Source organism: Podarcis muralis, chromosome 5, assembly GCF_964188315.1.
Source record: "Podarcis muralis chromosome 5, rPodMur119.hap1.1, whole genome shotgun sequence".
Classification (NCBI taxonomy): domain Eukaryota; kingdom Metazoa; phylum Chordata; class Lepidosauria; order Squamata; family Lacertidae; genus Podarcis; species Podarcis muralis.
In genome coordinates this window covers 96,877,125-96,902,705 of record NC_135659.1, presented here as the reverse complement: position 1 = coordinate 96,902,705, position 25,581 = coordinate 96,877,125, and the positions used below count along the sequence as shown (strand labels likewise).

At 48.7% G+C, this 25,581-nt stretch overlaps 1 protein-coding gene across 6 annotated transcripts in view; it reads left to right on the top strand.

Annotated features, from left to right (window-relative positions):
- The first annotated feature begins 475 nt into the window (after nt 1-475).
- LOC114599795 (tyrosine-protein phosphatase non-receptor type substrate 1-like) overlaps nt 476-25,581 on the top strand; it is a 115,228-nt gene continuing 90,122 nt past the window's right edge. Inside the window, exons 1-2 of one of the 6 annotated variants that reach the window (XM_077929411.1) lie at nt 476-855; nt 1,797-1,887. In XM_077929411.1, coding sequence (XP_077785537.1) covers nt 1,803-1,887 — 85 coding nt within the window. In that variant the 5' untranslated portion in view covers nt 476-855; nt 1,797-1,802. Of the gene's footprint in view, nt 1,296-1,371; nt 1,618-1,796; nt 1,888-25,581 lie in introns of those variants that run through there. The other 5 variants (XM_028735515.2, XM_028735513.2, XM_028735517.2 and 2 more) reach the window with 5 other exon arrangements.

Here is a 25,581-nt window from a genome sequence, read left to right as displayed (position 1 = left end):
ATCCTAATTCCCCGGGCAGGCTTTCCATTCATTTCACTGAAGCTTTTATCAGCTTTCTCTCTCTCTCTCTCTCTTGTATTTTCCTTGGGGAAGAGTTGGAGTGGTAGCTGGGAATGCAAGAGGAGCAGGGGGGGGGGGCTAGGTTGGTGGGGGAGAGACGAGAGAGTTCGCAGACGGAAGCACTTTGCAGAAGCCAGACTTTTGTGCAACAGGGAGTCTCCAATTCTCCCCCTGACCCCCCCCCCCTTCCCGGTCTCATTCTCAGCCTTCTTTTGAAAGCCTGGGGAGAAGAACCCAGGAGTGTTTTTCAGGAGACAAAGCTGCCTCCCTTTGCAAAGGGAAGGGCAAGCGAAAGGGAGGGAGGGGAGGAAGCCTCTGAATTCTCCCAGCCCACCTTAAGAAAAACAATGTGTGGCTGATTCCAGGCAGGCAGGGGTGACCTTACGAAACACACAAAAAAAGCAAGTTGGCTTGGAGCGAGGCAGGCAGGCAGTCGTAGTGGTACAGCCTCCCTTGTGATCTTTCTACTCCCCTCCAGCCTTTTCTTCCGATCGCCTCTGTCCAGCTTGCTTTGTGAAAAGCTAGCTGGGGGGGGGGGGAGAGAACTAGGACTCCGTGGAGCCGTTCCCAAAAAGCTGGCTTGCCTGCTAGAGAGAGAGAGAGACGGGGGGGAGACGACTCTTTCTTTTCTCCTGAACTGGTACATTGTTGAAAAAAACAGAGCCCCATCAATGCTAGGCAACGGGAGGAGGGTGGGATGTCTCTGAACCGCCAGCAGCAGAGAGCAAGAAGGCGCTGCAGAGAGACACAAGCAGACTGACAAGCGCAGCTAGGCAGGGTCCAAGGGCTGCAAAGGTGACACAGAAGAGCCCACCTCCCTTGTGTCCGCAGGGGGGGGGGGTGTCTCTCTTTTCCCCTTTCCCTGCAGATTCTGCCGCCCCGTCTCCTCCTGGCATCGCTGCTTGGGGAGGCGTGCAAACCCCAGCCCCGTTCCGAGGAAGTGTTTTTCCTCTGCAAAAAAAGGGAAAAAAACATCTCCCCTTCTTCTGGTTTCTTGTGACTCTTAAGGTTTCCTAGTGCGACTGGTGGAAAGGCCTGGAAGAGGAGGAGGAGGAGGAGGAACAGGGAAGGGAGGGGGGCACCCCAGCAGCCTTGGCATGTGACTGCCTGCCTGAGCAAAAAGTGGCGATTTTTTTTTCCCCGCCGGTCCCGGGGCGAGCGAGGAGCGAAATCTCGAGGTGCGCGCGTGTGTCTGCGTGTCTGGGGCGCTGCGCGCTGCAGCGGATGCTGGCCAGGTGAGTCTGTGCCCGGCTGCGTGGCTGTGTTTGCGTACGTGCTTTGCCAGGCACCCGGGAAAGGATGTTGTTGCACAGTTTTTTCCTTCTGATGCGCCTTCCTCCCGTCTCCCTGCCGCTTTCCCCGCCGCTGCCCTGATGTCCTCTCCGTAAAATATTAATCTCCCTTTAACCGTTTTTAGCTGGGGATGTTTCAGGAGGAAGGAGATGGAAGCGGGGGGGGGGGGCATATAACTCCTGATTTCATCGGCTCTGGAAAATAGGTTGGGTTTGGGCTATCCCCCACCCCCACCCTTCCGATGTCTGTAGACGAGGAAGTAAGGTTGGTTTCCTCATTTTGGGGATGGAGTGATGCGGGGGTTTGTTTTCTTCATCTTCCTTGGCTTCGTCTGCCCTTCTCTCAAAGAGAGAGAGCGCGACACAGAGAGAAAGCCGCTAGAAGCACCCTCTGATTTCCTCTTCATTAAACTCTCTTTCTTTTTTCCCCCTTCTTCCCTCCAGTAGCAAATGACCATGGACACTCCCGGGCTTTCTTCCAGAGATTTGCTGACCTGTCTCCTGCCTCCCCTGCTGCTGTTCTGTAGCTGGTCAGGTAAGAAGAGCTTCTTTCCTTTTCCATCCAGAGCATCTTCTGCTAAAGGACATGTCTGGGTTTTGACTTTGATCTGTTCGCCTCCCTCCCCCCCCCCCCCTTCTCCTTGCAAAAACCAGTTGTCTGGTCTTGGCATGGTCTTCGGTTGTCGCAGCTCCTCAACAGAGCAAAAGGACGGATTTGTGTTTTTGTTATTATTTGGTTTAAGGGAGCATTTGCAGGGCTGATGAGTTGGTTAGGGAAAAGACCTTGATCCCTCTCCTTCCTTGCAATATCCCCTCCCCCCCCCCTCCAAACACCACCTACGTACGGTTTCTATCTACGGTTGTGCCAGGGCACGCTCAGGAAATGTTCCCTAAAAAGCCAGAGATATGCAAAGGCTTCCGAATGATATAATGTTGAGCTCTGTTCGTGAAGGTGGTGGTACTGTTGCAGAAGGCGCTGAGTCCGCCTGGCATTTGGCTGGCATGCACAATGAGGTGCCTGAGGAGAGGAGAGCAGAGCTTCGGAGATTAGATGGGCATCTTGTGACTTCACTGCCTGTCTGCTTGCGGAGTGAGGAGGTTGTGCTGCTGGTGATGTGATTTAGCACTTGTGTCGCTTTTTAAAGACTCGAAAGCACCTGCCATCTCCTTACAACAGTCCTATAAGGCGGGGCAGCATTGTCCCAGTGTGGTTTATATGGACTGTGTTTAGCAACAAGTATGTGTGTGTGTGTGTGTATGCATGCAAACAGTTCTACCTTCATAAATCCCTGAACTGCTCAGGTCTTTCATACTTTGAGAGATCACCTCTTAACATTTGCTGCAAACTTGGGTTCGCTGGCAATGCCCTCTCTGGAAAGTGGCTTGACCTATTGCCAAAGGCAGAAGATGTTCCAGTGGTTTTGCCTTCGCTAAACCTCTTTTTCACCAGAGGGTCACCAAAGTCTGGGCTCGGGGGCATCTTTCTGGAGGCTGTGGGCAACTTGTCTGCTCCAGCAGGCGTTGAGTGATGGAGACAGCAGGAGCTCTGCGTGTTCGTGTATCTTTATCCCATTTATATTATTGACTTGCTGGCTGTTTTACCTGAAGGGATGGAAACTGTACGTTGCAGGGCACCGCTTCTCAGCTTGAACAGCTCTCTTTTGCTCTAGGAACTGTTCCTTGAAGTCCGTTGCTCTTCCCATTTTACAGATGGACGCTGCTAGGTTGAAAAGGGTGTGTCGTGAACGCCCCACAGCCACCACCACCCTGGAATTATGTATTCTCAGCCGAGCTGCCTTAGATCCTGACCTGCCAATATATTGGGGGCAACCCTGTATAATGCCAACAGCACTCCCCTTTTTAGGTTTTGATTCTTAGAAAGAGATAGTTTCAAAATACAGCCCTGCACCTTGAAGATGACCTCCAGCTCTTCTAGGACAATCAAAATGCATTTGTGCCTGCTATCAAAACCTCTCTCTAAGTCTCAGCCTCTCATCCTTACAATGGGAATACTGGCCTGGCTTTGATGTGGCACTTGTAATGGCAGGTTAATTGGAGAGCTGGCTAGGATCCAGCTGGCTGTGTACTGCAACAATTGCCCGAAGGCAAGAGGATATCCTATACATCCCCAGCATGTCCTTGCCCAACCTTTTTCTTGGGAAGTTTTCAAAAAGGAGGTTTCTGCTGCCTCCCTGGCTTCCTGATAGGTGCCCATCCATCCTTCGCTAATTGCCATCGTAGGCAGCTTCATTCTGTGGCTTAGATGCTGCTTAAAAATTACGTTTTTGGTTAAACCGTAGGGAGGGAGAGAATACATAGAGACTTGCCTTATATGAAGATCATAGGTCCATAGTATGGCAAGGCTGGTAGAGCAGAAGACCCTTAATTCCAGGGTCGTGGGTTCAAGCCCCGGCACAAAAGGATTCCTGCATTGTAGGGGGTTGGACTAGATGACCCTTGGAACCCCTTCTGTGATTCTATGAAGCTCAGTGTCCTCTGACTGGCAGCCTCTTTCCGGGGTTTCAGACAAGAGACATTCCCAGCCCTAACTGCAGATGCCAAGGATCAAGACTGTTGTCCTTTGCATGCAAAGCAGATGTTATACTGCCGAACCAAGGCCCTATGCAAACAGAGAAAGCAGCTTATGCAGAACGCTGCTTCGTGTAGCTCACTCAGTACGATCTGCACTCTCCAGGCTTTCAGGCAGAGGCCATTCCCGGCCCTACCTGGAGATGCCTGAAACCAAATATGAGACCGTCTGCTTGCAGATGTTCAAGTGCAAAGACAGCGCTGCGAATGAGTGTTCCTGCAGGAAATGTGTGTGCTTCAGCCAGTGTTTTCCACAGGACCCTCGCAAGCAGCGTATGACTGTAGCCCGGCTGTGCATGTTTTCTGGGAAGCTTATTGAGCCAGCGTTCCCAAACGGGTGCTAAGTGCTAGGCTCTCTTTTGTGACTTCCACGGCACAGCCGAGCAAACAATGGTAACCTGTAAAGCAGAAAAGAGTTGGCATGTAAGGTGAATGCACACAGCCTTTGCACACCCATGTACGTGAGAATTCAGACAGAGGTGGGGGTTCCCAGCTGCACTAATCTGCCCAGCTGCTTAAACATGTGAGTGTGTGTCATAAACGATGTCCACACTTCACAAGTATCCTGCATTGTAATGTGTGAGAACAATGCTCTGCGTTTATTCGCACTTCCAACTCCCCAAACTGCTTGTTGTTCCAAAATCCTTATGCCTTTTATTAGACCAGGCATCCCCAAACTCGGCCCTCCAGATGTTTTGGGACTACAACTCCCATGATCCCTAGCTAACAGGACCAATGGTCAGGGATGATGGGAATTGTAGTCCCAAAACATCTGGAGCAGGCATAGGTAAACTCGACATAGGCAAACTTAGCTAGGGATAATGGGAGTTGTAGTCCCAAAACATCTGGAGGGCCGGGTTTGGGGGTGAGTGTATTAGACCAACCATGCTGTGAATGTTTTTGGTTGTCCTGATGTAAGGCAGTGGCCTAATAAAGATTTTGGACTTTTCACATCATCCAGCAAAGCTGCTGTTTTACACCTTTTTCCTATACCTTCTCATTGTCAGCAGCAACTTGACAAAGGCAGCATAATGTGGGGAGGAGGCCATGAAAGAGGGACTTGCTTACCCCTCCCCAAATCCCCTTGGCGAATTCATAGTTGAGGTGATTCATAAGAAGTGCTTGGCTGCAGGAACAGGTCAAAGGCCATCTGGTGCAATGTGGACATCCCATGAAGCTGAGTGTTGGTGGACCAAAGAAAGTCATTCTTCAGGCAGTGTGCGGTTAATCTCTGGAACTCCCTGCCACAGGAGGCAATGCTGGCCACCAACCTAGGTGGCTTTTAAAGAGGACTGAGCCAATTCATGGAGGAGACACTCTGCTCTACCTCCACAGCTGGAACAGCGATGCTTCTGAATACCATTTGCTGGAAACGACAGGAGGGGAGAGTCGCTCTGGTGCCCAAATCCTGCCTGCGGGTTTCCCATAATGGGCATCTGTTTGGCCACTGTGGGACCAGAATCATTGGACTAGGCAGGGGTAGGCAACCTAAGGCCTGAGGGCCAGATGCGGCCCAATCGCCTTCTCAATCCGGCCCCTGGATGGTCCGGGAATCAGCATGTTTTTACATGAGTGGAATGTGTCCTTTTATTTAAAATGCATCTCTGGGTTATTTGTGGGGCATAGGAATTCATTCATTATTATTTTCCCCCAAACTATAGTCCGGCCCACCACATGGTCTGAGGGACAGTGGACCAGCCTACGGCTGAGAAAAGGTTGCTGACCCCTGGACTAGGGGGACTAGGCAAGTCCCCTAAACTTTCCCTTGGTGTCTCCAAACCCCAGGAAGCTCCTGTCTGGCTTAGGGAGGGAAGTGTGATGCTCTGATGGGTCCAGGAGCCCTCCTGCCACCTCCCCAAAGCCTGGGAAGCTTCGGCCTGGTTTACGGAGGAAGACGAGATGCTGACACACATGACGTCAGGACACCGTGACGTCAAACCCCTGCCCACCCAACCCCCATCACCCTTGCAAGCTGGCGCCTCAGACCCTAACTGTTTCCCCTTTGAAAAAATTCACTATACGCCCCTGGACCCGATGGGTCATTCGCCTGACCCAGCGGGCTCTCGTTATGTTCTTATGCCCAGCGGCTGAGCAGATGCCTGTGGCAAGGCCGTAAGCTGGACCCAAGTGCAGCAGCTCCCTCCATCACCCTGTGCCAGCCTTTGCCAGCCTAAATGCCCTGCAGATCTTTTGTGCCCACAACTTGGGACTCTAAGGCGTTGCAGCTCAAAGCATCTGCCTGGCACCCAGTTGACGAAGGGCTGATCTGCTCTCCGGCCTGCGCGGAGCCTGGAGAGAGTCGCTCTTGCTTTTCTCTCTTTCCTTCCACCTCCTCCGTGACAGCCGCCCCTCCCCATCCCTTCCACGTCGCCACAAACTGTCAACATAATTTCTTTAATCTAGTCTCTCCGTCGGCTAAGCACATCCACAGGCGTTCCTCGTATGATTTGCTCCATCATCCCCTCTGATTCACTCACACGCGCGTGTAAGCGACTCCCAGCCGAGTGTGCGAGAAGTGGCTCAGTTGTAAAGGGAAGCTCTGTGGGTGGGGCAAGGCTGAATCTCGCCCCCTCACCCTTTGCCAGGCATCCAGTCACCAACTGATGCTGTGGCAAAGGACGGGCATGTGGAATCAGCTCGTGGTTCGTTTCCCCCTCACTCCGCAATTCTTGTCATTGCTGGCAACCATCTGTTTCATGGTCCTCCAGGGGTGAAGTCAACCCCCTGCGTTGACAGCACGAAAGTGACCTCTCCGGGCCACAAGCCTGGGCAGTGTGTATGGAGGTTCTGGGCTGCCTGGGGAAAAGGCACGGTACAAATAAGTATAATGATGACCCTAATTACAGAGCTAAGGAGTAAATTCTACACAAACCCAGAGCAGAGTCCCTAAGGCAGTTGGATGGAGCCTTCTATGCCTCCTTCTGGGGGCAGGCGGGTGTGGGGGATTCCCTGGTCCTGAATGGGGCAACTGTGCCCCTGAAGGACCAGGTGTGCAGCCTGGGAGTCATTTTGGACTCACAGCTGTCCATGGAGGCGCAGGTCAATTCTGTGTCCAGGGCAGCTTTTTACCAGCTCCATCTGGTACGCAGGCTGAGACGTTACCTGCCCACGGACTGTCTTGCCAGAGTGGTGCATGCTCTAGTTATCTCCCGCTTGGACTACTGCAATGCGCTCTACGTGGGGCTACCTTTGAAGGTGACCCAGAAACTGCAATTAATCCAGAATGCAGCAGCCAGACTGGTGACTGGGATTGGCTGCTGGGACCACATAACACCGGTCCTGAGGGATCTGCATTGGCTCCCAGTATGTTTCCGAGCACAATTCAAAATGTTGGTGCTGACCTTTAAAGCCCTAAACGGCCTCGGTCCTGTATATCTGAAGGAGCGTCTCCACCCCAATCGTTCAGCCCAGACACTGGGGTCCACCACCGAGGGCCTTCTGGCAGTTCCCTCGCTGCGAGAAGCCAAGTCACAGGGAACCAGACAGAGGGCCTTCTTGGTAGTGGCGCCCGCCCTGTGGAACGTCCTCCCTTCAGATGTGAAGGAAATAAGCAGCTATCCTATCTTTAAAAGACATCTGAAGGCAGCCCTGTTTAGGGAAGTTTTAAATATTTAATGCTGTATTTTTAACACTCGATTGGGAGCCGCCCAGAGTGGCTGGAGAGACTCAGTCAGATGGGCGGGGTATAAATAAATTATTATTATTATTATTATTATTATTATTATTATTATTATTATTATTATTCTGGCAGCTGCTGCAGCCAAGCTGGTGCCAAACCGATTGCTCTGCTTGCCTTTGGACCACATTAGCCAGGCTGAGAAGGTGGGCATGTTGTCACCTGGGCAGCCCAGGACCTCCAGACACACCGCCCAGGCTTGCACCCTGGAGAGGTGATGTTGGTGCTGCTAACCAAGGGGTTTGACTTCACCCTTGGAGGCGCACTCCATTGTCTGTTGAGACAGATGGATGCCAACAGGATCCTGGCAGGTTTACCAGACTCTAGAACAGGCTACCTCAACCTCAGCCCTCCAGATGTTTTGGGACTACAACTCCCATGATCCCTAGCTAGCAGGACTGGTGGTCAGGGATGATGGGAATTGTAGTCCCAAAACATTTGGAGCAGGCATAGGCAAACTCGGCCCTCCAGATGTTTTGGGACTACGGTTCACATCATCCCTGACCACTGGTCCTGTTAGCTAGGGATCATGGGAGTTGTAGTCTCAAAACATCTGGAGGGCCGAGGTTGAGGAAGCCTGCTCTAGAAGCCGCACCCCTTGCAGCTCTAGGAGGCAAGGCCTAGCCATCCTTCAGATTTCCCCCAAGAACGCATTGCATGGAACTAAAAATGTGGCTAAACCCACAGCAGAGGCAGCAGCTGAAGGATTCTGAGCTGGCCCTGAAAACACCAAGCAGAGAAAGGGTTAAGCACCCTTTCCCTTCTAGCCATAAATAGTGCTAACAGCCTCCCAGTGATGCTTCATTTTGGACCCTTCCCAGAGTGACGAATTGGTTAGGACTAGGAAATGAGATAAATGAGGATTCAGTTCCCTATTTGGCCCATGAAGCTCACTGAGTGGCCTTGGGCCAGCTGCTTCCCCTTAGCCTACCTCACAGGGTTATTGTGAGGAATAACTGAGGAGGGAGGAAGAAGCATTTATTTCTTTAGCGTGTTTATCTCTTGCCTTTCTCCCAAGCAACCATTTACACCACTTTGAGCTCCTTGGAGGAAAAGGTGAGATATAAATGCAATCAATGGAAGGCTTGCCTGGGTTTAAAAACACGTCTGTGTGAAAAGCAAGTCACTTCCCATCATTTCATGTTGTTGATTTGGGGGGGGGGCTTCTGTGAGGTGCAGAGCAGGTTAGCGTGAGTGACCTGGTGGACCTGTGTCAGAGTAGTACCATTTCAGACTGGGAAGGAGGAAAGGTTAGTAAAGCAGAATGTTCCCCCTGAATCAGGTGTTTCCAGACGACCAGGTTATGTAGCATTTTCCCTGGTCGGTTTGCAGGGAAATTAGACCGCACTATTTTCATGAATCTGTTTGCGGGGAGGTTAGATCGGTGGTTGCCAAACTTGTTTGGGGCACTGCCGCCCCCTTGGTTCCGTAAGTTCATCCCCAGCGCCTCCTATAAAAAAACATCGTTCAGAATAGCGCTTTCATGACCCACTAAGGAAGATAATAGCACAATAAAATTCAAAACAGTAACGATCAACTGCACATTTATTCCAAATCCAATTAAAACTATTTAGTTTAACGAATTAAACAAAATTGATGGACTTGATACCAGATTTTCAAAGCATGGTAGTCGTTTAGACCTCCAGTGTTCCTCTGAAACCCACTTGCCTCTTAGCATCCCACTACAATTCCCATCATCCCTGACCACTGGTCCTGCTAGCTAGGGGTGATGGGAATTGTAGTCCCAAACATCTGGAGGGGCCGGAGTTTGCCTATGCCTGGGGTGTTGCATCAAAGCAAGTCTTATCTCACCTTACCTGACCCTCACCTTCCTCACTGCAAGAAGTCTAGCCTTTGGGAGAAATTGGGTTTGTTGTTCAGGATCCTGCAAAGCACTATAATTGCCCAATCTGACTATTGCAGCATGTGATTGAATCTCACCCCCAAACAGTGGCAGGCTGGAAGTTCCCTTATTTGCACACTGAAAACTACCATGTCAGGGAGGAGAAGGCTAGTCTAGTCTTCAGCGTGTGGTTCTCTGTCTGAAGGGATATTCATGTGTTTTTATTCCTATTTATCTTGCTTTCGTAAACCACCTTTGAAGCTTTGTTCAAGGGTAGTATATGAAAAAGGGAATAAATGAACAAGTGCCGTCCAGTTATAGGTTTATCCTGCCTCATCGCCTGTTTTGTGAGAATCTTCATATCATTTTCTTCAGAATTAGGTCTTTAAAATGCATCACGGCCTGATAAGCTCACGTCTTACTCTGGCTTCTTGTTTCCTGTTTCCTCCTGTCCTCAAAATGTTGATAATCTGCCAGTCATGCTTTGATTGCACAACTGCCATTTCTGTGTAAAAACTGTTCTGCTTTCCTTTTGGGCACTTCACATTTAACATGTTCAAGGTTGTTAAAAGGAAGGAAAAAAGATTAAGGGTACAGTACAGTGGTACCTCTGGTTAAGAACTTAATTCGTTCTGGAGGTCCGTTCTTAACCTGAAACTGTTCTTAACCTGAGGTACCACTTTAGCTAATGGGGCCTCCCGCTGCCGCCGCACGATTTCTGTTCTCATCCTGAAGCAAAGTTCTTCACCCGAGGTACTATTTCTGGGTTAGCGGAGTCTGTAACCTGAAGCGTCTGTAACCCAAGGTACCACTGTATCTCCAAACTGAGTGAAAGGGCAGTAAAATGGCAAGTGCAGCCACAAGTAAAATGTAAAGTAAACTTAAAGGACCTCTGGATGGTTAAGTCCAGTGAAAGGCGACTATGGGGTTTGGCACTCATCTCAAATTTTCAGGCAGAGGGAGCCAGTGTTGTCTGCATACAGCTTTCTGGGTCATGTGGCCAGCATGACTAAACTACTTCTGGTGCAACAAGACACCTTGGCGAGTGCCAGAGTGGTACCTATTTATCTACTTGCACTGGTATGTTTTCAAACTGCTAGGTTGGCAGGAGGTGGGACATAGCAATGGGAGCTCACCCTGGCATGTGGATTTGAACCGCCAAGCTCTCAATTGGCAAGCCCAAGAGGCTCAGTGGTTTAGCAGCTCCAAGTAAACCAGTGTAAAGAGGTGCATGTCAGAACAAAAGCATTTAAGAGGTATGCTGGTGGGGTCTGAGCTGGTGGCAACTGACCAAGAATGAGACCTTGGAGTCATAGTGGGTATTGTAGAGCTGGAAAAGTCTCAAAAAGAGGGAAAGGGGGGTGTCACAACTCCCCTATGAACAAAGGTTGCAGCATTTGGGACTCTTTTAATTTAGAGAAAAGACAATTAACAGCAGACGGTGTCATGGTGTGGAGCGAGTGGAGAGGTTTCCCCTCTCTCACTACACCAGAACCTATGGACTTCCAATGAAGCTGAAGGCTGGAAGATTCAGGAAAGGAAGGAAGACAAAAGAACTTCTACACACAGCCATAGTTAAACTATGGAACTCCCTTCTTGATGGCCACCAACAACAACTTCTTATTCTTCTTCTTCTTCTTCTTCTTCTTCTTCTTCTTCTTCTTCTTCTTCTTCTTCTTCTTCATTGAATTTATATACCACCCTATACCCGGAGGTCTCAGGGCAGTTCACAGAATAAAATCAAAATATAAAACCACAAAATACATAATCAAAATAAGAACAACCTAAAAAAAACCCACCCACCCCCAAAAAACACATTTTAAAAGGGCATAGGGTCCTCACAACATTTAAAGTAAGACAATTTACAAACCTGGACAGGATCCACTCGTTGGAAACTTAGGTAAAGGTAAAGGGACCCCCTGTCCATTAGGTCCAGTCGTGGCCGACTCTGGGGTTGCGGCGCTCATCTCGCTTTATTGGCTGAACAACTTTATTGGCGTACAACTTCCAGGTCATGTGGCCAGCATGACTAAGCCGCTTCTGGTGAACCAGAGCAGCACACAGAAACGCCATTTACCTTCCCGCCGGAGTGGTACCTATTTATCTACTTGCACTTTGATGTGCTTTTGAACTGCTAGGTTGGCAGGAGCAGGGACCAAGCAACAGGAGCTCACCCCATCCCGGGGATTCGAACCACCAACCTTCTGATTGGTAAGCCCAAGGCTATGTGGTTTAACCCACAGCGCCACCCGCGTTGGAAACTTAGATGGCTTTAAAAGAGGATTGGAGAGGTTCATGGGGGATCCAGCTATCAGTGGCTACTAACTATTGTTGCAGGAATTTATGTATAGGTTGGGGGGGGTTCCCCTCCAGCAGATATCATGCACATGCAGCCCACTACCAAAATCAGCGCAATCGCTTTTGTGACTTTTGTGATTTGTCCCACAAAACACTTCATCACAGTTTCTTCCTATCTATTCAAAGGGCCTTTGCTGCAGGATACCAAATGTAACAATGTATCTGTGTACTGGCTCACTGGGAAACCATCAGAAATTCATATAGTCATGTGAGCTCAGCTACTCAGCAGCCCCTCTGCCTGAGTGATAATCCCTGGCATCCTGATACCTGAGTGCCAGACAGGTAGCCATTCCAGAAATAAGAAACCCAGATGAAGACAAAAGGGTGTGATTAACTTGGCTGGGAAACAGGGAAATGTAAATATCTTTTTTGTTACACTTGATGGGGGTTTGGTGGAGGGCAAGGAGAACCATGGGGCAGGGTCCAGGATGCTCAAATTCCTGCCACCGGACCTCCCCTTTCATGATGTAACCATGATGTATTAGAGATGTAGTTTTGGGGGGGGGGGTGTAACTTGGAGATTAGCAGCTAATAAAAGTTTGGGAGCTCTTTTGTTTGGGGCTTCCATCTTGTTCCACCTTGTGGCAGGTGGGAGTCTTCAATAAAGACCAAGCCTACTGGCTGCTGTTTTGCTCTGGTATTCCTGGCTGGTGTCCTTGTTTTTTTGTCCAAGGGAGCCCTCAGATTTCTCCATTTACACTATGTTGGCTAGGTACTATCTTCCCTGTTGAGTGGAGTAATTCTTCTTAACCCCAGTTGCTCAGAGCTGCAGGAAGGGCTTGGATCCTGCTCGCACAGCCATCTGGTTGGCCACTGTGAAGACAAGATTCTGGGCTAGATGGACAATTGGCTTGTTTGGCTTATGTTTTTAGCATGCAGTGGTGAAATTCAGACCGTGACACTTACTGGAGACGAGTGACTGCATGACTAATGCATGCGTCTCCTTTTTTCTTTTTCTTTTTGCTGCAAGTGTTGGCAAAAACAAAGCACATGCTTCTTGCATCAGGCAAAATGGAAAGCGGTCAATAACACTTGGAAATTCAGCTATTAAGTAAGAGTAATCAGGCGGGCACCTCCTGGTCTTGGGAATAGGCCTGCTCTTAAGCGGTGCGCCTAATTGAACTGCTGGTGTCTGGTGGATACTCATGACAGCATCTTGGTTCTCCTGTGGTAGAAAATGATGGGAATGACAAAGTCGAACATTACGGATGCAATCCTAAACTGTGGGATGCGTTCAGACAACCAGGATGAGGAGTAGTCCAGAAACGAAATCCTATAAGGAACAGTTTAAAGAGCTGGGTTTGTTTAGCCTGCAGAGGACAGTGGTCTTCAAATATTGGAAAGGCCGACAGGTTGAAGATGGAGTGGACTGGTTTCTCTTCTAGACAAAAACCAGCAGGCAGGAAAGCTGCAAAGAAACACATTTTGGTTAAATGCTAAGGAGAAACTTCCTAGCAGGAAGAGCTGTTCAGCAGCGAAGGGAATTGTTCCAGAAAGGTGGTTAGCTCTCCATTACTGGAGGGTTAAGCAAAAATTGACCATCTCTGAGAGGCAGTGGGCTGTAGTGGTTAGAGCGGTGGACTTGGGAGAGACCAGGTTTCAAATAATAATAAATAAAACTTTATTTGCATTAGCCAATGGCCATAGCAACAGTAAAACATTACAGTATACGCAGAAAAGGAAGTTTGATATAAAAGCACAATTTAAAGTCCTGAATCAGCCGTCAGTTAGTGGCCCTTATTCTGATTGCCCCTGCTATGAACCTAGCAACCTTTGCTGTTATCTGCTCATTTTGATCTGATAGAAGGAAGCACATTGTGGCAGTGGCTGAGCGCCCTGGGATGGTTAGTATGAGTGGGGTGATGATCTTGTTCCTCAGATCTTTGTAGAGAGTACAGGAGGACGTGTGCCGCTGTTTCGGTGCTGCCATCTCCACAGGGGCAAAGACATTTCTCAGGCGGAATCTTTCGGAATCAACCCTCAAGTACCGCAGATGGCAAAACATCCAGTCCTGCAAGTGTAAAAGCACATCTGTATTTTGGGATAATAGGTTTGTGCAGATATGGGGCCAGAGAATCAAAATGTAGAGGTGGAAACTGAACACACCGAGGGCAGAATTTCCTTAAAGTGGCCAGGTTGTTCTGGTGCTTGATATCTTTTAGACTTTGACCAATTAGTCTGTTTGCTTTGTTGTTGTTGTTTAGTCATGTCCAACTCTGCGTGACCCCCTGGACCAGAGCACGCCAGGCACTCCTGTCTTCCACTGCCTCCTGCAGTTTGGTCAAACTCATGCTGGTAGCTTCGAGAATGTGGTCCAACCATCTCGTCCTCTGTTGTCCCCTTCTCCTTGTGTCCTCCATGTTTCCCAACATCCAGGGTCTTTTCTCTTCTCATGAGGTGGCCAAAGTACTGGAGCCTCAGCTTCACGATCTGTCCTTCCAGTGAGCACTCAGGGCTGATTTCCTTCAGAATGGATAGGTTTGATCTTCTTGCAGTCCATGGGACTCTCAAGAGTCTCCTCCAGCACCAGAATTGAAAAGCATCAGTTTGCTTTAGTGGGGCCCATAGTGAGTAGGTGTTTTGGGGATAGGCCATAAGAGGGACGTTTTGGGTAGACAATTTTAAGCCAGGCACTTTTATGGGAGTCTTGCCAGGTTTCAAATCCTTACTCAGCCATGAAGCTTGGGCCAGTTACTGATTCTCAGCCTAGCCTACCTCACAGGGTTGTTGTGAGTTCGAAATGGGGAAGAGGGTGAAACATGCATGCTTCTTGGAGGAGATGTGAACTGTAATAATCAATCATCTTTCAGGGATTGCAATATTCCTGCCTTGAGCAAGAGTTGGTCTGCGTGGTCATCTGTGTCCCATAGAACCCTGGAATTGTGTGATTCTGTTAAGGAGCAAGTCCAATTCCACTAAGCAGGAACCTTACTCAAACATGCTTGCAGAAGAGGTGTTTAGGCAAGCACGCATGTATCAAGGTGAACCCGGCGTGCCTGGGGAAAGAGCTAATTGCTGGCTTGTTGTTATTATATTTGAGCAAAAATTATATTATGTTTAACTTTATGTATGGGATTTAGAGTGTCTTCAGACTGCCGGTGTTTTGTGAGAGGGATTCGAGCGAATACCAGAACTTTAGCTTTTCACACTTAAAGTGGATTAAAGAGCTCTGTCGCTCTAGTGCAACAAATCCTCACTAAAAAAGCCAACAGACTTTTCCGTGCTTTGACAGGGACAAGGGAATGCCTTGGAAAATGTGGGATGAATGAATGATTAAGTGGAACACATGTAAACCCCCCGCAAGCAAATTGGAATGAAGGCTCGTTCTCACATAACCGCCCTGTATACAAATCGGAACTAAGGTTCAATAAAGACCAGATATAGTTTTAAGTTCCGCATAAGCTTTGTGCGAGCAAATCAGGAGAAATGCTCAACAAACAATTCGTCTGCAGGAGCCCTTAATGACGATTTTACTTGTACACTTCACTGACCTTTAAGGAAGAAAAATAGAATAGTATAAGTAGCAGAAATTGGTGCAATCAATTTCATAACAGATGAAGGATTTTTCTTTTTTTAAGAAAATAATATGTCCTTTCCCCCCAAGCCTTAGTGGTTTGGCATTCTACATCATGACAAGTGTGGGGTGATCAGGATTTAGTGCTTAACAGTCCCAGGGTCTGTTTGAGAGGGAAGGAAAGAAGAGTTACTTTCCCAAATTCCAGCTGTTGCCTCTTTCCCCAGTCACGAAAACGCTAGTCCATGGAGAGAGGGAAAATTCTTGGGCTCTGAGTGATGGGTTTGGGGAGCAAGTTTAGGGCCTGATCCTGCACTTGGAAATATCTGTGTGTGTCCCCTAAAGGTAGCTGTAGATTGTGTTGCCAGGTCTGTCAGAAAGGCAGTATCGACCTCACAAATGATCGGTTCCTCCATAGCTATTAACTAGTGAAAAATGCAGAGGCAGGGGCACTTTACCTCTCAACACCAGTTGTTAGGGGAGGGTTGATTTCTCTGTGATTGTGGGTTTCCCAGAAGCATCCACCTGTCCACTGTTAGAAATGAGGTGCTAGGCTAGATGGACCCTTCCGGTGAAGCACCGATGTAATTTGCAATGTTATAATGGACTCAATGTATGGAAGTGAGAGCTGGACCATAAAGAAGGCTGATCGGCGAAAAATTGATGCTTTTGAATTATGGTGCTGGAGGAGACTCTTGAGAGTCTCATGGACTGCAAGAAGATCAAACCTATCTATTCTGAAGGAAATCAGCCCTGAGTGTTCACTGGAAGGACAGATCCTGAAGCTGAGGCTCCAATACTTTGGCCACCTCATGAGAAGAGAAGACTCCCTGGAAAAGACCCTGATGTTGGGAAAGATGGAGGGCAGAAGGAGAAGGGGACGACAGAGGACGAGATGGTTGGACAGTGTTCTTGAAGCGACCAGCATGAGTCTGACCAAACTGCAGGAGGAAGTGGAAGGACAGGAGTGCCTGGCGTGCTCTCGTCCAGGGAGTCACGAAGAGTCGGACACGACTAAACGACTAAACAACAACAGTGGACTCAATCTAATGGACTCCAAAACTTTCATTCCTGGGCTAGGTTTGCAGGCTGCAGAGGAGGCTGATGAAAAAGGGATTTTTGGCAGAAGCTCGCCAATGTTTTACGGCAGCCATTGCCAGCCTGATGCTTTCCAGATGTGATTGAATTGCAACTACCATTAGCCCAAGCCAGCATCAGTTGTAAGCCAATGATATCTGGAGGATACAGCTTGACGATGGTTGCTGTTTTGATCTCCCCTCTGCCCAACCCCCGGTTCCCACGTCCTTCCCTCTCCAAACTTTAGCCCCTAACAATTCCTCTTCTCTTTCCAAGGACCTATTTGTGTAGTTGTGATTTGCAGATCTGTTTTCCTTGCCCCCCCCTTCCCTCTGTGGCATTTTAATGTGGTGCGTTCCTATTAAATGATGATGCATTAGCTCAGCTCCCCCAAATCAATTTGGAGCCACCTGCAAGAGCAGAGGTCTGTGCCCTCGGGATTCTATTCTGAGCTGTCTCGTGACTCTGCAGAACCGAGATCAAGTTGGCGGGGGAGACGTCTGCCAAGGGGTGGAGGCGGGTGGCATCTGCAGGAGTGAGGTGTCTGCTTTCGAAGTTGGCAGCGTTCTGTAAAAACAAAGTGAGACTGTGGATCGGGCAGAACAAAGGCAGAACAATTTTTTAAATAATTTCCCTGTTGTTCTGTTAAATTACCATGCCACAAAATAAAGGGTGTGTTGTTCTGCTAAATCGCTTCTGCTTCTGCTGTTGCTGCTGCAGAATAATGTCTGTGGTTTGGGCTTTGAGGGTGGAACAGGGCTGAAAATGCAATCAGCTGGTTACAGTATGCTGTAGTTAGTTTTTAAGCTGTTCCCCGCCGTGGCATTATTAAAGTTGGCAATATAGAGATTTTTGCGGAGAAATAAAACAGGGAATGCAAGGAGTGGGGTTGCGGCGCTGGGCCAAAACCAACACCACACATCTCAATTCATTTGCATCCTGTTCCGACTCCAAGGAGCTCTGAATAACTCTGGGGTTGCGGTGCTCATATTGCTTTACTGGCCAAGGGAGCAAGCATATAGCTTCCGGGTCATGTGGCCAGCATGACAAAACCACTTCTGGCGAACCAGAGCAGTGCACGGAAACACCATTTACCTTCCCGACGGAGTGGTACCTATTTATCTACTTGCTCTTTGATATGCTTTTGAACTGCTAGGTTGGCAGGAGCAGGGACCAAGCAACGGGAGCTCACCCTGTTGTGGGGATTCAAACCGCCGACCTTCTGATCGGCAAGCCCTAGGCTCTGTGGTTTAGACCACAGCACCACCCGCGTCTCTCAAAAAGCCCTAAATGCTGCAACAAAAACTAATTTTTTAAAAAATGCCGCAAACTTTCCTCCCATGGGGAGTCGCTGCATCCCCTTGTTCATTTGGGCTGTCCTTTTCTGAAACTTCTCCAACCCTGCAATGTCCTTTTTGAGGTGAAGAAACCAGGACTTGTTCACTGTATTCCAAACGCAGTCATTCCGTAGATCTTCCTTTCCTAATGATCCCTATCATGGACTTTTTCCTGTTTCACAGCTGCTGCACGCTGCGTTGACATCCTTCCAGATGTCAGAAGTGCACACAGGGTCGCCATACCTGCCTCCAAACCTCGCAAACGTCAACCCGCCTCATTCCTCATCGTAGCTGCAGCCCCTCGCAGAATTGCTAAAAATGTTTTGACTGGGTTTTGACTGCAACAGAGGCAGAGATGGACACTTAACTTTAAACGTAGCACTCTGGTTAACACCAGGGATACTTCACAGATGATTCTGGGCTGGGGCTCAGTAATTTATGCTGCTCAAGCCTGTTTTCTCCTGTAGGCTTCCTTTCCTGTCAATCAACACCAGATGTCCTATCACCAGATGCCCACCACATGCTGATAGCAGGTCTTCTCTCCTTAGCCAGGCGCCGTCGCCAGTCAGTCAACCATATGATTAAAAAAGTGCACTGGTATTCAGTGTATCATTGAAACATAAACTAATAGCATAATCCATTGCAATATTCCTCAGAGAGCATAGCGGTATTTTTTGAACTATTTATAGGCTGTCTGTTATCTTTGTGGATCCCAAGGAGGAGGTGGGGGCTACACATAAAATAAACAAAATCATATAATACAGAATGATAAAAGAACACTTAAATCGGAATGGGACTCTCATAGGCCTCAAGCCAGCATTGTCACAGGTCAGGGTTGATGGGATTTGTAGTCTTATTGCCCATTCATTCAGTTTGGAGAGGTCCTTTTCAAGCTCTTGACGATCTCTCGTGGTTTTAATGCCCCTGAAGAACGTTGCATGCTTAGCAAATGGGGCCACCTCCCTGTTTAACCCTAGCACAAGATCATTTATGGAAAAATTAAAAAGCACAGGTCCCAGTACCAATCGTTGTGGAGGGGGGGAACTCTACTTTTTACATCTTTTCATACAGAGAACTGGCCATTTATTCCTGCTCTCTACTTCCTGCCTAACCAATTCCTGATCAACAAGAGGACCTCTTCTCTTATTCCATGAAAGGGGAGTTCGCGTAAGAGTCATCAGTGAGATGCCTTGTTGAAAGCTTTTTCATCATGTGTATCTCAATGCTTGTTGACACACTCAAAGAGAGTGTCCATGACACAGGATGTCCTTTGCAGATGCCATGATAGCTCTCCTTCAGCAAAGCTCTTCTGTATCCACGGATATTTTATCATTAGCAATGGCTTCCACCAGTTTTTCCAGGACAGACCCTACGCTAACCAGCCTGCAATTTCCAGAATCCCCATGATCCCATTAAAAAATAAAAGGTGTAACATTGGTTGCATTCCAGTCTTCAGGTATGGAAGCTGATCTGAGGGACACGTTACATAATTTTGTTAGAAAATCAGCAAATTCACATTTGAGTTCTTTGAGAACTCTTGGGTGGACACCATCTGGACCCGATGATTTGTCAGCTTTAATTTTTTTCTTTTATTAGGCTTAAAACTTTATCTCTCATAAACACTATCTGCCTCTGTTGCTCAGACCTCCCTTTCTACAAAAGTTAGCTCTGGTGCTGGAGTCTGCCGTATATCATCAACCATGAAGGCTAATGCAAAGAATCATCCAGATTATCTGCAATTTCCTTATCCTCCCTTAGCACCAGTGCCGGATTTACATATAAGCTAAACAAACTGTAGCTTAGGGCCCCACTCTCTTGGGGGCCCCCAAAAAAATTTAAAGGGGAAAAAACTGGACGTACATTTCCAAAATTCAAGTTAAAAAACACTATTAATATACCTCTTCTTAGTGGTATTTCAGTTCAAAAAATACATATTTTGTTATGTGCAAATGGCTTTAGATACCAATTAGGTCCATAAATTTCCATATAGCATATATTCAACACAAAAAACAGCGACAATTTGTTGTTGACAAAGGACAGTTGGACATTTAAAGGGCCCCATTACCTTCAGTAGTTTAGGGCCTCATCCAGCCTAAATCCCGCCCTGCTTAGCACCTTTGACTCCTTTATCGTCCCAGTGTCCAACCGCCTCTCTAGACGGACTCCTGCAACTAACATGTTTGAAGAAGTTAATATTTTCTTGGGTTTGATGTTTTTAGCAATGTGCTCCTCACATTCTGTTTTGCATGCCTTATGTCTGCTTCCTTTTTCTTCTTCTTTTGCCAAAGTTCCTATTTTTATCTCTTCATTTGGACAAGACTTGCATTAGCGAAAACACGCCTCTAGTTAAGAACAGTTTCAGGTTAAGAATGGACCTCTGGAATGAATTAAGTTTGTAACTAGAGGTACCACTGTACTTTAATAGCGTCATGGTCACAGCTCCCAACCGACTCAGGAACACTCAAGATTAAGTCTAGGGTCACCATCTCTCTGGTTGATTCCAACTATTCTAAAGCACAGTCACTGAGGATGCAGTCGTACCTTGGAAGTCGAACGGAATCCGTTCCGGAAGTACGTTTGACTTCCAAAACATTCGAAAGCCAAATCATGGCTTCTGATTGGCTGCAGGAAGCTCCTGCAGCCAATCAGAAGCCACGGAAGCCCCCTCGAATGTTCGGGTTTCAAAATAATGTTCGCAAACTGGAACAACCTCTTCCGGGTTTGTGATGTTCGGGAGCCAAAACGTCCAAGTTCTGGGGCATTCGGGAACCAAGGTACGACTGTATCTAGAAATTTTACCTCTTTGTTGTGTCCAGTCTGAGGAACGTTGAGCTCACCCTTTATTACAAAATTTCTTTGGTGTACCTCCTTGTTTTCATTCTTCACCCTAAGATGTCCCTGAACATATTTGATCAGGGGGTGATAGCATGTCCCAAGTACATGGATCCTGGTATCGCTAGCCACAACAATTCTGTGGCAGAGTCTGCACATTTTTGGGATTCATAACTAGCTGGATCAATGCTCTCTTTGATGTACAACACCACTTCCAGTATCCTCTGTTGGAAATCTCTACTCCCACAGAACTAGAGTTCCCCAGGATTCACTCTTACGATCATTTATCTATAGTGTAGACTAGAACTTCCCAGGTAACTGGGTAAAGACTTGCAGTCTTATACTGCAATCCTTAGCATTTTACTCTGAAGTAAGTCCCACTTAGTCAAATATGATTATCCTCTGCAGGGCCAGATTTAGATTGGTTGAGGCCCTAAGCTGCTGAAGATAATGGGGACCTTTATATGTCCAGCTGTCCTTTGTCAACAACAAATTGTCACTGTTTTTTGTGTTGAATATTTGCTATATGGTAATTTACAGACCTAATAGGTATCTAAAGCCATTTGCACATAACAAAATATGTACAGTATTTTATCATAAAATACATATTTTACGTAAAAGGTAAAGGTACCCCTGCCCGTACGGGCCAGTCTTGACAGACTCTAGGGTTGTGCGCTCATCTCACTCTAGAGGCCGGGAGCCAGCGCTGTCCGCAGACACTTCCAGGTCACGTGGCCAGCGTGACGAAGCTACTCTGACGAGCCAGAGCTGCACACGGAACGCCGTTTACCTTCCCGCTAGTAAGCGGTCCCTATTTATCTACTTGCACCCGAGGGTGCTTTCGAACTGCTAGGTTGGCAGGCGCTGGGACCGAGCAACGGGAGCGCTCCCCGCCACGGGGATTCGAACCGCCGACCACACGATCGGCAGGTCCTAGGCGCTGAGGTTTTACCCACAGCGCCACCCGCATATTTTACGTAGGCACCCTATATATAGAAAGGAGCAAACCAGTGATATTTTAGGGAGGAGGCTAGCAGGCAGGGCCCATGACTTACATCATAGGAGCGTACGCAACACAAAACACTGTTGCTGTATGTAGGTTTTATTTTATTTGTTTTTTATCTTACATTTTGGAAATGTACATCCAGGTTTTTTTCCTTTACATTTTTTGGGGGCCCCCAAGAGAGTGGGGCCCTAAGCTATAGCTTCTTTAGCTTATACGTAAATCCAGCACTGATCCTCTGGTATGTTCCTGATCGTTCTCACAGTTTCCATTATGATGAATATTTCTTGCCTTTTTTTCCTATCAGGGACTCAAGGCAGCTTACAGCTAAAATTTTACTTCTTTCCATTTATCTGTACACGATCCCTTCCATTGCACTTTTTTTCCCCTTTACAACAACCCTGCCAGGTAGGTTTGGCGGAGACGTTGACCTTGGCTCAAGGTGACAGGTGTATATATGACGTATCTGTGTACAGCGAAACACAGGAGAAGCTTCCTGGTATATTATGTCCCTGTTTTTGTCTGAGGAATGTTGGAGGCTGCCCTAAATTAGGCAGCTTTTCCTAATATCTATCCTAAATCTGCCTTCCTGTCCAAGCCATTTATTCTTGCTTGCTTGCTTTGTCTTTGATGAATGCATTCCTTCCCCCTCCTTCCACATTCTTTTGCATATATTAAAAAGTGACGGTAAATTTCCCCTTTTTTATATATACCTCGTTTTCTGTGGGCCAAATGCCTCCTGTTTCTTCAGAGTTCTCTCACAGAAGTTTGTCTCCTGGATATATTGTACTCTTCTTCGTCTAAACAATTTCCAGGCTTGTCAACAACGTTGAAATGTGGCTCCCACTTAAGTATTCCAGAGCAACGACTTAGATAATGCTTTGCTGGATATCTCCGGTTTTGGTTTGATTGGTGCAGAAACTCTCTTTCTCTCCCGGCACAAATCTTACATTATCCGATATAAACCTTTCTTTCCCCCAATTATCTTTGGAGCAATTTTTAACCCTGCCCTGTCTCTGCTTCCTCTCTCTTGAATTATTCAGAAACACACACATAAAAGAGTGAGCGTTCGTTTCATGGAATAAGAAGTGTTTCCTCCACCATCCCGACTGTTACTTTTGCTCCCCAAATCAAAATGGGAAAACATCTGACGCAGACCTCGCATTACAAAGCGTTTCACATACTTTATTCTGGTAATCCTTGCAGTAATTGCGTAAGGTGCACCAACAATATTATCGCCATGACTCTGAGAAAAGGGACTTGTCAAAGGCCAACTTGCTACTTACTTTCTGAGACAAGATTTGAACTTGAATTTTTGAGGGCTTGGCTTCTTTGACCCCTGTGCCATAACTGCTCAGGAAAAGCACGTTGGCATCCAGCCACTGTTGCTGGCTTGAGTTCCCTTCCTTGTCTCTTGGGAGCTGCTTTCACACACTAAAAAGGGTAAAGGGACCCCTGACCAGTCCAGTCGTGGCCGACTCTGGGGCTGCGGCACTCATCTTGCTTTATTGACTAAGAGATCCGGCGTACAGCTTCTGGGTCATGTGGCCAGCGACTAAGCCGCTTCTGGCAAACCAGAGCAGTACACAGAAATGCCATTTACCTTCCCACCGGAGTGGTACCTATTTATCTACTGGCACTTTGACGTGCTTTCGAACTGCTAGGTTGGCAGGAGCAGGGACCGAGCAACGGGAGCTCACCCCGTGGCGGGGATTCGAACCGCCGACCTTCCGATCGGCAAGTCCTAGGCTCTGTGGCTTAACCCACAGTGCCACCTGCACGGAAAACTCCAGTTTCCTTGCGTGTGCATGTCACAGTCCCAAGCCTTATGGACTTGCCATTTGCTCCAGTTGAGCACTAAAGAACAATTTTCTCCAGAAGAAAGCACTGGGGCAAGAGGAAGTGTAAAGAAACCCACAGTCAGGGGTGGAGGAAGGGGCCCCAGAGTCAGTCACAACTGGACCTAATGGTCAGGGGTCCCTTTACCTTTGGATAGATCAGTGTTTCCCAACCGGTGTTCCGCGGCACACTAGTGTGCCGTGAGACCTTGCCTGGTGTGCCGTGGGAGGGAGGCGGGAGAGGCGGGGCGGTGGCGGCATCTCCTGCTGGATGCAAATCCAAACATGGCGGGCGCCTCCCTCGCTCCTTTGTAGGCGGACCATCGAGAGAGAAAGAAAAGGAGGCGAAAGAGCGAGAGAAGGCGCCTGCGCGGAAAGAGGAGCGAGCAGTGCGCCTGCGCGCCGCGGCGCACGAGATCGCTTCTCCCCACCGCCCCTTGCTTCAAAAGAGGTCCGGGGACAGCGGGAAGCACTTTGCGCTGCCCCCGGACCTCTTTTGAAGCAAGGGTTTGCGGGGAGAAGCGATCTCCCCGCAGCCCCTTGCTTCAAAAGAGGTCCGGGGGCAGCGGGAAGCGCAGCGCTTCTTCCCCGCTGCCCCCGGACCTCTTTTGAAGCAAGGGGCTGCGGGGAGATCGCTTCTCCCGGTGCTCCGAAGCGGGGCGGGGGGGCGGGAACACCTGCCCCAGCTGCCCCGCTTCGGAACGCTGCTCCGAAGCGGGGCGGTGGGGCGGGAACCTCTCCCCCCGCCGCCCGGCATCGGAACGATGCCCCGATGCCGGGCGGTGGGGCGGGAACCTCTCCCCCCGCCGCCGGGCATCGGAACGATGCCCCGATGCCGGGCGGTGGGGCGGGAACCTCTCCCCCCGCCGCCGGGCATCGGAACGATGCCCCGATGCCGGGCGGTGGGGCGGGAACCTCGCACCCCGCCGCCGGGCATCGGAACGAGGTCCTGGACCTCTTCTGAAGGCAGGCGGGGGCAAAAGTCTTTGCTCCCCCTGCCTGCCTTCCCGGGACAGCGGAGACTTCTCCGCTGCCCCGGGCGATCTTAAAATGCTGGCGGGCGGGAGCGAAGCGTTCGCTGCCAACCCCCAGCATTTTAAAATCTCCTCGGGGCAGCGGAGACTTCGCTCCCGCCCGCCAGCATTTTAAAATCGCCCCGGGACAGCAGGGGCTTTTAAAATGCTGGCGGTCGGCAGCAAAGCCCTCCTGTCCCCGGAGCTTGCGGGGCGGGAGGTGGGAAGAAGGGCTTTTCTTCCCACCGCCAGCCTTCAGAACAGCCTTCTGAAGGCTGGCAGTGGGAAGAAAAGCCCTTGTCCCCCCCCCCCCAGCCTTCAGAAGAGGTCGGGGGACAGACTGTCCCCGGACCTGGTCTGAAGGCGGTTTCCCTAGGAACGCATTAATTGATTTTCAATGCATTCCTATGGGAAACCGTGCATCGCAAGACGAAAAACTCGCAAGACGAAGAGACTTGCGGAACGAATTAATTTCGTCTTGCGAGGCACCACTGTACTTTTTATATAGTCAATATAGGCACAGAGTTAATTTTTTTAACATTTTCTAAAGGTGGTGTGCCTCGAGATTTTTTTCATGAAACAAGTGTGCCTTTGCCCAAAAAAGGTTGGGAAACACTGGGATAGATAAATAGATAGATGACAGACAGACAGACAGACAGACAGACAGACAGACAGACAGACAATACAGTCATACCTCATGTTACATTTGCTTCAGGTTGATCGTTTTCAGGTTGCGTCCTGCGGTGACCTGGAAGTACTGGAAAGGGTTACTTCCGGGTTTCACGGCTCGCGCATATGCAGACGAGCAAAATGACGTCATGAGCATGCGCAGAAGCGTTGAATTGCGACCCGCGCACGCGCAGACGCGGGTTGCATTCCTTTTCAGCTTGCGAACGGACCTCCGGAACGGATCCCGTTCACAACCAGAGGTACCACTGTAGATATACATAAAGTCACACACAAACATACACACACACGATTAAATGGATTTAATCCCGGAGCAGATTCTGCAACATGCGCTGCATGGCGCCTTAGTGTGCATGCGCATTAATGATGTGTGTGGATTTGTGCAGAGGCAGTATATGCGTTGGCAGACTGCATGTTTTGTGGTGTTTAGGGACGCGGGTGGCACTGTGGGTAAAAGCCTCA